This window comes from Delphinapterus leucas, chromosome 18 (assembly GCF_059928025.1).
Source record: "Delphinapterus leucas isolate spDelLeu-1000000601 "Yukka" chromosome 18, BTC_Dleu_Yukka2, whole genome shotgun sequence".
Taxonomy (NCBI): domain Eukaryota; kingdom Metazoa; phylum Chordata; class Mammalia; order Artiodactyla; family Monodontidae; genus Delphinapterus; species Delphinapterus leucas.
In genome coordinates this window covers 46,735,031-46,748,842 of record NC_143146.1, presented here as the reverse complement: position 1 = coordinate 46,748,842, position 13,812 = coordinate 46,735,031, and the positions used below count along the sequence as shown (strand labels likewise).

Below are 13,812 nucleotides of genomic sequence, written 5' to 3'. Positions count from 1 at the left end.
GGGAAGAGGAAAAGAAGTGTTATGGGCAATTTCAAATAGGGTACTCAGAGAAGACCTCCAAAAGTTGACATAGGAAGAAAGATCAAAAGGACATGAGGAAGCAAGCTATTTGGATATATGTAGGAAATAAGTCCAAGGAGAATAACCAGCCAATGTAAACCTCCCAAGAATGTGATTGGCATGTTTGAAGAACAGTACAGAGGCCACGTGGTTAAAGCTGAGTTAGGGGAGAGTGTTAGAAAATGAGGCACGAAACAGCGAGGCAGGGGCACGTATGCAGAACCTTGTCAACTATAGCAAGGGTTTAGGCTCCTCCTCTGAGGTGGGAAGCCAGTATAAGGTTACAGGTAGAGACAGAACATTATCGGCCTTCTGTCACTAGCTGCTGTGTTAAGAACAGACTGTGATATAGATAAGTTGACATAGATATCACTTCTTAATATTATCAAATCATTTCACAACATTTTACATTTACTTTCATGTTAGATAGAACACAAACAAAATTGCGTACCTTTTGCCACCACATGAAAAAAGGGGTAAGATCAATATAAATCACAGTTGAAAATTCAGTTTTTGAGAAATTTACTAGAGTTGGCAACTCAATGAAATAGCATATCATTCTGATCATGCTGTGTTTTTATTCGTTCTAATAAATTAATGAATTGCAAAGTTATTTAATATAGCTGACATTCTACTAATTTCAGGGGAACAAAGGTAACAAAAGCTCATAAGAGAATTCATTCAGAGTTCAATTCCACTTATCCTCCCACTCTACAGAGAACACAATTGGTAGTATGTAAGTGATTTTTTCCCATTAATGGCAGGATTTGATATTACTATTTTGATGTAGATTTGAACTAAATGAACTCAATCCCTTGATTAAACGAGACTTTATCACAGAATATGCCTGCACACTTTTGGCATTTTAACTTTATCTTAGTTCATAATATAGGCGCTATACATTTATTATTATGATATATTAGAGATCATTCCATTTTCTTTCATATGAGAGCAAAATCTAGAGGCAAAAGTAGTCTTTTCTTCCTTTCCACAGATACACATTCTCATGACCACTAGCTTCTTTCCAAAGGTCCCTGATGAATTATATTCCACAAATGCCAAACAGCCCTCTCACCCTTCCTCATGCTTAGTTTTTGAAACAAACTGCAATAGTGTCACATTATAAAATCACCTTGTACAATTCCCTAGACCATGGATTGCAATTTTCCTCAAAGAGGTGGTAACCAGCAGCAAAAGCAAACAAAACGTTGCTGACGATGAGTCTCTCTTAAGGGAGAAGATTGAGAAAACCAGTAAGCTTTGCATATTTTGCCTTACCCTTCACTGTCTCCTGTGTTACATTTCTAATTCACTCCCTGGCTGATCTCATCCAGTCCCACAGCTTTAAATTCCACATGTACGTGACAGGCTCCCAAATTTATGCCTCCAGCCCTGAACTCCCAGCTTACATCCTAACTACATATTTCATAGGTCCACTTAGATGTCTATAGGTGTTTTAAGTGATCTTCCCTCCCAAAGTCTGTCTCTCTTACAAGTCTTTTCCTCTTCTCTGTAAACAGGATCTCCTATCTTTCAAATTATACAGGCCAAGCACCTTGGGGGTCATCCTTGACTCCCTCTCATACCCTAAATCCAATCTGTCAGAAATCCCGGCTTCCCTACTTACAAAATACATATGGAATCTGCCCTTCTCACCAGAGACACTGCCATCAAGCCTATCAAGCTACCACTATGTCTCACCTTAATCACTGTCATAACATGTTAACTGGCCACTGCCTTCAATTTATGCCCCCACCCCGCAATCTGTTCCTCACACAGCTGCCAGAATAATCAATCTGATCTAAATCTAAAGCACAGATAGGATAATTTCACTTCTTTGTTTAAAACTCTCCAATGGCTTTCTCAGGATAATGTCCACGGGCCTCACAACATGGCTGCAAGGTCCTGGTGGCATCTCTCTGATGTCCCCTCGTATTCCCACACCCCCTCATTCACTTTGCCACAGCCCCGGCCTCAGCTGTGTCACACTCACATATCCCTCAAAGCCTGGCGCTTGTGGTCTCCTCTGTCTATAACATGCTTCCCCAAGACAGCCACACAGGCTTCTGCTCAGATGAGAGAGGCCTTCCCCAGCCATGTTAATCTCACATGCACGCACCACCCTCATGCCACCACTTCCTGAGGAGTACTTAGTATTACTTGCTATTACATCACGTTTTTGTTTCTGTGTATATTGTTACTATACTCAACCAAAGTGTAAGACCAAGAAGGAGTAAGAGACATGTTCACTGCAACAAACTCAGAGTCCAGAGCAATGCCCAGCACACAGTAGGTGTTCAATAAATATTTGCCAAATAAATGAACAAACGAATGAATCATTGCTGAACCAAGGAGACGGGTATTGAAATAAAACACATGAGACAGCAGTACAGTTACCAATATAATCTCAAGGTCTAAATTCATCCATAAAACACCTGGTAATCCAGACCCCTGTAACACCAAAAGGCTGAGGCAACACTAATGGACCCGAAGCTATTTCCTCAGAAGCATCTAATGAGAACTCAGATCAATACCAGAGATGTTCTTAAATATACTCAGTCTATCAGCAGTGAAGCTATGTTAAGTTCAACCATAAAAAAGCCTCTAATTTTCTGTGAATTTCAGTATATTTGCCTAAATCGATAAATCTGTTACACATTATTTTATACTACCTGTTAAACATGTAAAGAAAAAGGTGTAAATGGCCTTTTAAGAGTTCTGTCAACATGTACCCCCATTGTGTCATATGTAGGCAGAATTAAGAAGAAATCTGTGAGAGAAAAGATCTTCAGAGAAAATACTACGATGGGCAAGACAGATATTAGCTGACAACGGATGTTTAACTACTTAAACCAACAGAATTTCTATAAGTTTCACTAAAAATTCAAATGGCACTGTGATCATTTTGACTTAGACTGCTAAAGGAGATGAAAAGCAGAAATCAGATCATAAGGAAAATGATAGAAGTATTACATGTCTGAAGAATTTCAGGCTACAGATCAATGACAATTGAAAGCAAGCTAAATTAATAAGCCCTAAACTAGGTGGAAGAAAAGCCATCTGCGCTAGTGAGCCTATATTAAGTCCTGGATCCTGGCAGAAGCATGTCAAGAAGGTTGCAAAGCAAAGTGCCAAGAATAACTGAACAACAGCTGAACGTTTGTGATCTTAAGAGAAGCAGACCTCTAAGATTTAAATAGCTATGGATAGAGTTATAACAGTTTATTATTCTAAACAAATGTCCTCCTGGGTAGATTTGCAGATGAGACTGCCAGAGTGCTATCTAGAGCATCGTGGAATGTGAAGGGCCTGGGACAACTGGACAGGTACCAAAAAGCAGCAACTGAAGACAAATAGAACTTCATATTTTCCAGGAGGAGAGACTGGCAAGATTTATGCCACTGACAGACAAGACTGAAGATGAATTATTAAAGAGTAAAGGAAATAGTAATTATAAGAAGCCAAAGTGGGTCCTTGAAGAAGACACTGTATTGCACTAATTCTATGTCTTTTGTTAAGTTTTAAAGTGATAATTCTGTGAAACATGAATGATTTTTTATCTGGACATTTGCAAAGCACTCAAAATAATCAGCACTTGAGGAATGAGAGGGATGGATACTTTAAATATGGGAAAGCGATGGCTCAGTGGACATCTTCTTTCAGGTCCCTCACCAATCTTCATCAGTCTTTTCTTAAATTGTTTCAATAAGCTGTGATTCTTATACCAAATCACAATTTCCTCAACACTTTTTAGAATATACAACCACTGAGTACCTGAGTATTGACAGACTTAAACACCATGGCCTTCTGAATTAAAGAAGGATCAGGAAAAGGTCCAACGTAGGTGTGGTACCAGGAGAAAAGTGGAATACTGTGACAAGTCTACAAGTTAGGTGGCAGAATCATATAGGGTGATTATATTCTGTTTTGAAAAAAAGTGTGAAATTATACTTTTATGCCCAAAAGTGTTGGGTACTTGGTCTACTTTTGAATTAACCCATTCTTACCCAGAGAAATAATTGTCTGGAGACCCATTTTAACAAAAATTAAAATAACTATCTCAGGGCTTCCCTGGTGGCGCAGTGGTTGAGAGTCTGCCTGCCGATGCAGGGGACGCAGGTTCGTGCCCCGGTCCGGGAAGATCCCACATGCTGCGGAGTGGCTAGGCCCGTGAGCCATGGCCGCTGAGCCTGCGTGTCCGGAACCTGTGCTCCGCAACAGGAGAGGCCTGCGTACCACAAAAAACAAAAACAAAAACAAACAAAAACAAAAAAACTATCTCAAAAGTATCTAACATTTTCATTTCAAAATGTGATTTAAAAAAAATACTCTGTATTATACCATAATGATGGATACATGTCATTATATATTTGTCCATATCCACAGAATGCACAACACCAAGAGTGAACCCTATAGTGAGGGTGGAAGGGAGACACAAGAGGGAGGAGATATGGAGATATATGTATATATATAGCTGATTCAATTTGTTATAAAGCAGAAACTAACACACCATTGTAAACCAATTATACTCCAATAAAGATGTTTAAAAAAAAAAAAAAGAGTGAACCCTAAGGTAATCTATGGACTTTGGACAATTATGATGTGTCTGTGTAGTATACCATGTCAAAAAGTTCCAAGCATACATGAATACTATGACTATATTCCAGGGTAATAAGAACCATTTAGATATATACACTGGGCATTATGGTAGCAAAGAGGCAGGATCCTGAATTCTACAGGGAATAACAGAAATGCTAGGGAAAGAATTCCAGAAAGGGCTTCCTCAAAGCAAAAAGAAAGGAAAAGCAGCCTATTGACAGCCCTGAGTGTGGTGCCTTGAGAGCACAGCAAGTTGTGGAGGAAAGACGAAGCACAAGCAGAAAGTAAGACAGTGGACGGGGCAGGGACTGTCTCCTTAAAGATCTAATGCTGGGTGACTGGGTGGCTAGGAAGGAGGGGATTATGGAGAAGTCTGAGGAAACACTTGGGGGTGATCGGTATGTTCATTATCTTAATTATGGTGATGGTTTCATGAGTGTACTTATGTCAAAATTAATCAAATTCTGCAAATTTTAAATATGTGCATTTTACTGTATGTCAATTATAGCTCAATGAAGTTTTGTTGGTTTGTTTGTTTTTAAAACTTTAATGCTATTCTAAAAATTTTAGACATCCATGTAAAAGTTATGGGAAGCAACTGAAGCAGTTTAGGGAGCTAGTGAGGGATGGTCAGTGGCATTTCATTGCTTATTTTACAACTTTACAAGATGTTCCACACAATCAAACGAAAGACTTAATCAACTGCTATTTATCACGTTCCTATTATGTGCAAAGAACCAAGCTTCTCCCAAAACACAGAACGTTCCTTTAAGTAAGTAATGTGGATCTTCAATTCACTCATGTGAATTACAGATGTATTCTATTTAAATAAACACTCAAATTTGATACAATCGATAAAGTCACTAAGGTTGTTTGCATTATATAATCAACTTTAATTCCAAACAAGAATTATGTAAAATAGTAAACAAACAAAATGCAGCTTACCTGGACATCTGTGTTTGTTTACGTTATTTCTCTTTGGTAGAAAGGCAGTGTTCAAAAGTAACACATCCAAAATGCTAATAACCAATGTCAAATAAAGACCAAATAGAATATATAAAATATAACATGTAAATGAGAAATATGTTTTACTTTTGTCATGTATTACTTACATACAACTATCCAGGGTTCTACGTCCTATACAGTATGGTATACAAATATAGTATTCAGAAATATGTGAATATCCATTAAATTGTACGTCCTTGAAGCTTTCTTTCAACTATCCTTCATTAAGGGAATAGTTACAGAAAAAGTCATAGTAGGGACCATGAAATACCACATAGGAATTTCAAAACAACACATTATAAAACTAAAAGCCTCCAAAACATATTTCACGGTGAAAACTTTCAGAACAATGTGCATATGAACATGCATACATTTGTAAATACAAAGAAATAGGATCGGAAAGTCAACAAAATGTTAAAAATGATCATTTATATGGAATGCAGTGGGTAGTGAGATACAAGGAGCTTCTACATTGTATTCAATATTTTTATATGCTATTTAAATGTTTTATAACACGAATATTTAGGTGTATTTTAAAATGAGGCATTTTTAATGCAGGGAAATTTGCATGAACTTCCTACAATATTTTTTGATTAAAAAAAAAAACAAAACAGGAGGTCTCTACTGCACAAAGTTTAAAAGCCCTGCCCTACAGTGACACCAAATGGTGGTAGATCAAAATACAGTACACAAACAGAACATTGTTTAATTCAATTTCCTATAAGCATTATGATTCCTTTGAAGAATTGGCAGCTTAACAGTGTGGAAACAAATACTCAAGAACCTAGAATTTTTAATCAAAGAAAGTCTAGTACACCAAGTTTCAAATGCAAATTGTAGGTCTCTTTCTAAACTTCAGTTAAATCTTGTGATCCCACTGAATATTTACATATCTTATTCCTCACACAGTTAACCATGCTACTGTGAGCACAGTGATTTTACCTAATGGCTTATTGATCAGAAGATCACTGCTAATATAAAAAATACAGTCACGTAACTAAAATCAGGTTCTACACAATGGGAACCAACTTTTGGTAAGTAGGCAATATTTTGGGGAAATAAATGAGAAGGTTCTGGGGCTAAAGAGGGAAGGGAAGAATCCAAGAAAAGAGACAGGTAACTGATCCAATGAGTGAGAGTTTCTAGGAAGAATATTTTCATTTCTAAATCTTATTGATAGAAAATTAAGTTGAATAAAGCATGAGGCAAGGACATGCCAAATATGAACCAATTTCTCAGCAAAAAGTTGTGTCCTGGACTATCCAGGGAAAAGAATATTTCAAGTTCAGCACATCGGTTAGTACTCAGTGTCTTCTGCCCAGAACCTAAACCAACAAATAAAATTAGCATGTAAACTGTCTCATTCATTTCAAGTCACACAGAAAGATATAGAGATGAACCACCTCCCAGAACGCTCCTCTAAAATAACAAAATACCATTTGACTAGAACACTTAGTCTCTCAACATTAAATGACAGCTTGTTCAGACTTTTTGATGGGTTATTGTTTTTCTTATGCCAAAATCCCCTGGAAAACAAAGGACATATAAATACACTATCAGCCACAAAACAAGTCAATAATAGCATTAAACTACTAGGTCCTGAATTCACAGCACTGGATATCAGTTCTAAAAGGTACCAGCCACCACCATGTCAACACCACTACTAGACTACAAGGCATAGACAGGGCCAGCTCTGGAACACCTGAGAACTGTCCTGCTCAAACTGGCCAATGCCCGAGTCAGAAGGGCTGCAGGGAGAATTAGTTCAGGGAGATACCTTAAGATTCTGAATTACCAGTAATAACAGAGGAGTGACTAAACCCTTAGAACCATAAAAGTACCCAGGTCTAGTACACCTGCATTAAGACTGTTTTTTAAAGAATAGAGATAATATCAGGATTAAAGAATTTTGCTTCCAATTTCAAGGGAGAAATAAATAAAAGAGGATATGAAACTCTGTATTACAGGAAACCTGGAAAGAATATAGACATAGCAAATGGTTTAGTGGTTGAAAGAAAGCTTAAAGGATGTACAACTTAATGGATATTCATATATTTCTGAATATTATATTTGTATACCATACTCTATAGAACATAGAACCCTGGATAGTTGTATGTAATACACGACAAAAGTAGAACATATTTCTAATTTATAGGTTATATTTTATACATTCTATTTGGTCTTTAATTGACATTGGTTATTAGCATTTTAGATGTGTTACTTTTGAACACTGCCTTTCTACCAAAGAGAAATAACGTAAACAAACACAGATGTCCAGGTAAGCTGCATTTTGTTTGTTTACTATTTTACATAATTCTTGTTTGGAATTAAAGTTGATTATATAATGCAAACAACCTTAGTGACTTTATCGATTGTATCAGATTTGAGTGTTTATTTAAAAAGAATACTTCTGTAATTCACATGAGTCAAATTAATGAATTTACATAACTGGATAAAAGGAAAATGTAAACTGACTGGCAAGTAACACAACTGCAGGGTTTTAACTGATTTTTGTTAAAATGAAAACAATGCTAGAAATCACAATATCAGTGTATAGAACCTGAAGATGAAACAGAGCTAACAGCAAGTCTATCTATAGTGAAAACAAATAAAAAGGCAAGCTTTGGCCCTATTTGGGTGCAAAGGCTATCCCAACCTTTGACTCTTCCTTGTTTATGACTCTGTGATGATTTTTCATCTAGAAATGATTAGCACTTTAGGTTTAGTCAATAAGTAAAGGCTTTTCTACAAGAGAAAAGTCTTGTAGGAATCTGCAGTTTAGCTTACCTCAAGATAACAGCCCGTCTTTGACATATACACAATTACATTAAGCATATAACTTTTAAAATAAAACAGGGCTTCCCTGGTGGCGCAGTGGTTGAGGGTCTGCCTGCCGATGCAGGGGACGTGGGTTCGTTCCCCGGTCTGGGAGGATCCCGCATGCCGCGGAGCGGCTGTGCCCATGAGCCATGGCCGCTGGGCCTGTGCGTCCGGAGCCTGTGCTCCGTAATGGGAGAGGCCACGGCAGTGAGACACCCGCGTACCGCAAAAATAATAATAATAATAAAAATAAAACAGCATTATGGGAATCTTTAAAAATGTACCTGGTAATTATAATCAGTTTCCTAAAACCACCAAATTTATATCATTTATACAATGTTGATAAATTGAAAACACATCACTCTTTAATGAATTAGTGAACTTATTGAGCTTTTAATCCAGAAAGGAGAACAGAAAACTTCAAGGCATTCCATGCTGTTCATCATTTTTTGGGTAACTCTCAAGTATTGTTCAGAACTCTAAGCAAATTTTCCTGTCTTTTGGGGGATGGGCGGGAGTTTAAGAAGTAGGGAGAGCCAGATTGGAAATGGTGAATAATTGATATGGAAAAAAAGGTGAAGTTGAAGAACATTACCATTTGTCACCCCCTCCCCCAAAAAAGAGTATATAGAAAGTTTTCATTTTTTCTTCAACTGTCTTTCTGCTTTCTTCACCAAGACAATTATATTTTACAATGTTAGTACAACACAAACCAGAACTTGAAACAATATTTTTAGGAATATTCATAATCAACAGGTAATGAAGCTCTGTTCATATTTCCATAGCAGATGGTTTTCAACAGCGTCACTCCTTTCTCATTATATTCCATTTGTAGTCAGGTATGATCCAGCATGGAATGTGGAGAATCAAGGTCAAGTTTGTGTTGACATGTCCTGAAATGGAAGTGATCCATTTCTGTCTTAAAGTCAAAACTATAACCTCTAGCCCTGGTATCTGGGAATATAATTGTTTTAACTTTCTGATCCCTCTGAGCACACTGCTTGTAAATCATATCTCTTTGATGTGAACTCTCGTTTTCAAAGGCGGGCATAACCTGGCTATTTAAATAAACCTGAAATATCTGCAAGTTTGAGTTCATTCTTCTGTGACAATCACTAGAAAGAACATGGGAATAGTTTTAAATCTCTGTGATGATATGCAACATAAAAGGTTACTCATTAAATAGACATTTTCACATAAGTTTGCATGTGTTTCAGGCTTAATGTGGATGGGAATATTTCAAAATTATAATTTTACATGTTATGCTTTTCATTCAAGAGTCAAAAAAGATGGGCAAAAATCAAAACTCTAAGTATAGTCTGTGGTTAAAAATGTAATGCAAATTCTCCTGTGTCTCATATGGAAGATATTATGCCAAATAGGGATCAAGAGAACGACAGAGTGACCAGGTGAAAGAAAATAAATAAGGAAATTAAAAGAAAAGAGAAAAACAAGATGAGGAGGAAAGAGTACTCTGGAGAATTGGGTAAAAAAAAGCATTTTTCTAAAGATAATAAATTTAAAATTTCATAATAAAAATTATAAGGCTGTGAACAGGAAAAAGGCGCTTTTTTTTCTTCTGAGTTTGTGAACTTTGGGTTCAGGATGGAGGGGTGAGGGAGGAGGGGAGGTGCTGTAGGGAGGGCTGAGTAGAATGGGTTCATGAAGACACAGGAAGGAGTTTAAGAGCAAACGTCGACAACATGCCAAATATAGTATGTAGACATAGTCCTTTAGTTATTCAACCCAAATTTTCAAAATTATATCAAATACAATTCCATCATGTCCCTGGAAGTTGGTAATAATATAGCTGAAGGCTGCAGGAAAAAAAATAATCTTATATATATAAAAAAATGAAATACTACTTTAAAATATCATCACGATGGCTGAGTGTAACCAATCTCAAAATGATAATTTAATGGTAGAAGGAAAGAGCAGGAGAAAAGAAAGCTTGATAAAAAATCTTAAAGTTACAATACCACTAATATATAACACTGGAAAGTCTTTTTTCACCTCTTTAGACCCCAACTTCTATAAAGTAGGAAGCCGGAACAAGGTGATTATCAAGGTGTCTTGAAGATTTTCTAAAATGTATTCATTTTTCACCCTCATTGCCAAGAAAGAGACTATATTTCTAATTTCAGAGTCTAAAATATGAGATGAACTGACATGAATGATTAGAATGAAAAACTGAAGCTACTCTTGCAATATGCTGGAATACACAGCTCTAGAATAAATCACAAATATACTCTCTAGTCTTAGGAGTACAGGTTTCATTTTACATTTTGACATTAAAAGGAGAACTTAAAAAAAAATCATGTTTATGCTTTTGAAAAAAATCCTTGGACTTCATTTATGGCTAGAATTTCAATATATATTTTAAAATCAAGATAATTTCCCATAAATATCCTCAGGTTTAAAAAAAAATGCAAGATGGACATTAAATGTTTTTGAGCAATGATGATGTGAAATGAAAAGCCTTACATTTCCTTTTCTCTGTTTTTGCACAGTATAAAAATCCCCTCCAAAGAGAGCTGACACTGAGAGACGGTACTTACCACAACAGCAAACTGCTCGGGTTCACATAAGTTGTTATAGTCACTCTTGAACTGAGACAGTGAATTTAACTGTTCTTGATCAGGAAGATGCTTCATTAAGTTCTAAAAATTAAAACCAAAAGAAAATATCTTCACTAAATGTGCTTCTTAAATTCTAGGAAAAATTTTTAATAAACTATGGGAAGGAAATCATTGAAGAAGTTAATCTTTAGTTTTATTTCTAGGTAACCTCCCTAATACTAAAACTTAAGCTACATTCTCTGCATCTTGAAAGCAACCAATTTTCCTCTTCTCTATCCAGGGTTATTATATATTCAAATCAAGTACTACTGAATGTTTATTTGATTAGCTATATATTGGAGAAAGAAGAATTCAACCTATACCAAAGGAACAGCTTTCTCACCTGGATAAATGTGATCAATTACATTTCAGCTTTAGGGAATTAAATGTCATAAATTTCAGGCAAAGCCAAACATATTTTAGCACTCCACTCAAAGGGATAAAAGAAATCATCATATTGCTATTAATAGGCAAGGTAAAGAATGGAAAAGAAATCAAGGGAATTGTAATGACAGCATTTGCAAGATTTAACCAATATGATTACAGTTTTAATAATAAAAATGAAGACATCTCTAAAACAAAGTAACTTTTTTGATGTAAAAGAAAATTTGAAAAGGCATTGAAGACACAGGATGATACACCTTGCAGATGAAAGCATATAGAGAGAACTTAAGTGCCATGGCCGTAACAGCCCTTTGCCTATATCATCTGCAGCCCAGAAACCACAGGTTCATTTGGTTGTTCTGGCTCCTTTGTCCACGCACAGCCACAGATATGGATCACTTCCATTTCAGGACATGTCAACATGTCACAAGCCACACACTTAGACAACAGAAACACTCCCAATGGAGAAAGACCAAGGGAATACATATAATTACACTTCTCTGTTAAACCATCCCTTAGACAAAGTCTATATAGATCCTCTGTATCAAAATATAATCAAAATATAATCGACTATAATAGTATTATAGCGAGTTAGTATACGGATATTAAAATTAAGAAAGAAAAGAGTGGTTGGTGCTCACAATTCCAAATTACACCATCTATAAACTCCGTACAAGCCCAAAGTCAAGTACAAATTATAATTAACCCTACATCATGCTGAATATATTTAAGGAGGAAAAAAAAACCCAAGGGTGTTATTAGTTAAAAAATAATGTTAGAGAATGTTACATATCAAAGAGTTAGATCAAAGAACAAGTTTTTGACTCACTGTGTACCTTTGGACATAAACTTGATTGACTGGCCAAAAACAAACAAAAAAGTGGCAATTTAAGATCATCCCTAAAAAAAGTATTCACCATTAATACTATCAAACTGAATAAAAACAATAAAGGTATATGATTTTCCCATATAAACAGAAGCTTCCCTTAGTAGAATTGCCTGAGATCAAAGCACCTGGTTATTAATATTTTCTTTTAATCATTCTAGTTGACATCTGATCTATTTATTACATTGGGCTTCTGAATTTCTTCAGCATCCTTTCAGATAATCATCATATCCCCTTAAGTATTTTTAGTTAATATATACTTAAGTTTTCATCTTTCATCACAAATTCATTAATTTTTCACTTCATTATTTTTGCTTTCTAAAGTAATGAAACTATTGTGATTTGTAAGAGTACAGGCCCGACCTTCCTTTGTCTCTCCCTTTATCATATTTCCCATCCTAAGCTACTATCGAACTAAATTCTTCAGTTGCCCCCACACACCCAGCTTTTCCCTCGCATGATCCCTCTGCTCTTTTCTACATACATGCCATATTCAACCTTTAAGGACACTTACACACAGATACGCACACTTAGCACATTCCCTAGTTCTAAAACAACCTCAACACAGCCATGTTTATCCTGTATTATAGTTATATATAAATGCCATCTCCCTTGCCACTCCAGAAAGGTAAAGTCTATGTCCGATTGAGCCTAACACCATGCCCTGCACATGGTGAGCACCATGAAATGCGTGCTAAATTAATTAATTAATTAAAGACTGATGGGACAAAGGTAAATGGGTAACAATGAGGTGGAAAAATAACATGCAAAGATGACATCAATACTGACATCTTGTTATATATGAATAAATAACTAGATATGCCATAATAAGATCATGACAATGAACAAAGCCTACCAAAATAATGATTATTACAAAGTAATGCTTTTTCCATGCCCTGTTCAAAACAGGCAAGTTCTTCACTTTACAATTAGAAAGTATTTTTAAAATTAAAAACAAGACTTCAAATAGCATAAAATTCTTATTGTTAATGAATATTTGAAGACTTTGCATATGTCCAAACTAAATTTTTAGATTTTAAATTCATAAGATTGGTTTTATATTTAGCAAGTGTGATAACCAGAATAATGCCCCAATCCCACTAAAATGTTCACACCTAATCCCCAGAACCTGTGAAATATTAGGTTACATGACAAAGGGAATTAGGGTTTGGGATGGAATTAAAGTTGCTATCAGCTGACCCTAAACTAGAGAGATTATCCTGGATTATCCAATGTGCCCAATGTAATCACAAAGGTCATTAAAAGTGGAAGAGGGAGAGAATAACAGAGTAAGAGGAAGATGTGACTATATAAGACAGGAACAGAGAGCTGCAACATTGCTGGCTTGGAAATTAAAGGGAGGCATCGACCAGCCCAGGAATGCGGGCAACCATGAGGAGCTGGAAAAGACAAAGAAATGAACTCTCCTCTGAAGCCTTC

The 13,812-nt window shown here is 36.0% G+C and overlaps 1 protein-coding gene across 2 annotated transcripts in view; it reads right to left on the bottom strand.

The window, feature by feature from the left end:
- DIAPH3 (diaphanous related formin 3) overlaps nt 1-13,812 on the bottom strand; it is a 550,258-nt gene that overhangs the window by 278,720 nt on the left and 257,726 nt on the right. For both annotated transcript variants that reach the window (XM_022561162.3, XM_030762514.2), the window contains one exon: nt 11,043-11,144. In XM_022561162.3, coding sequence (XP_022416870.2) covers nt 11,043-11,144 — 102 coding nt within the window. The remainder of the gene's footprint in view (nt 1-11,042; nt 11,145-13,812) is intronic.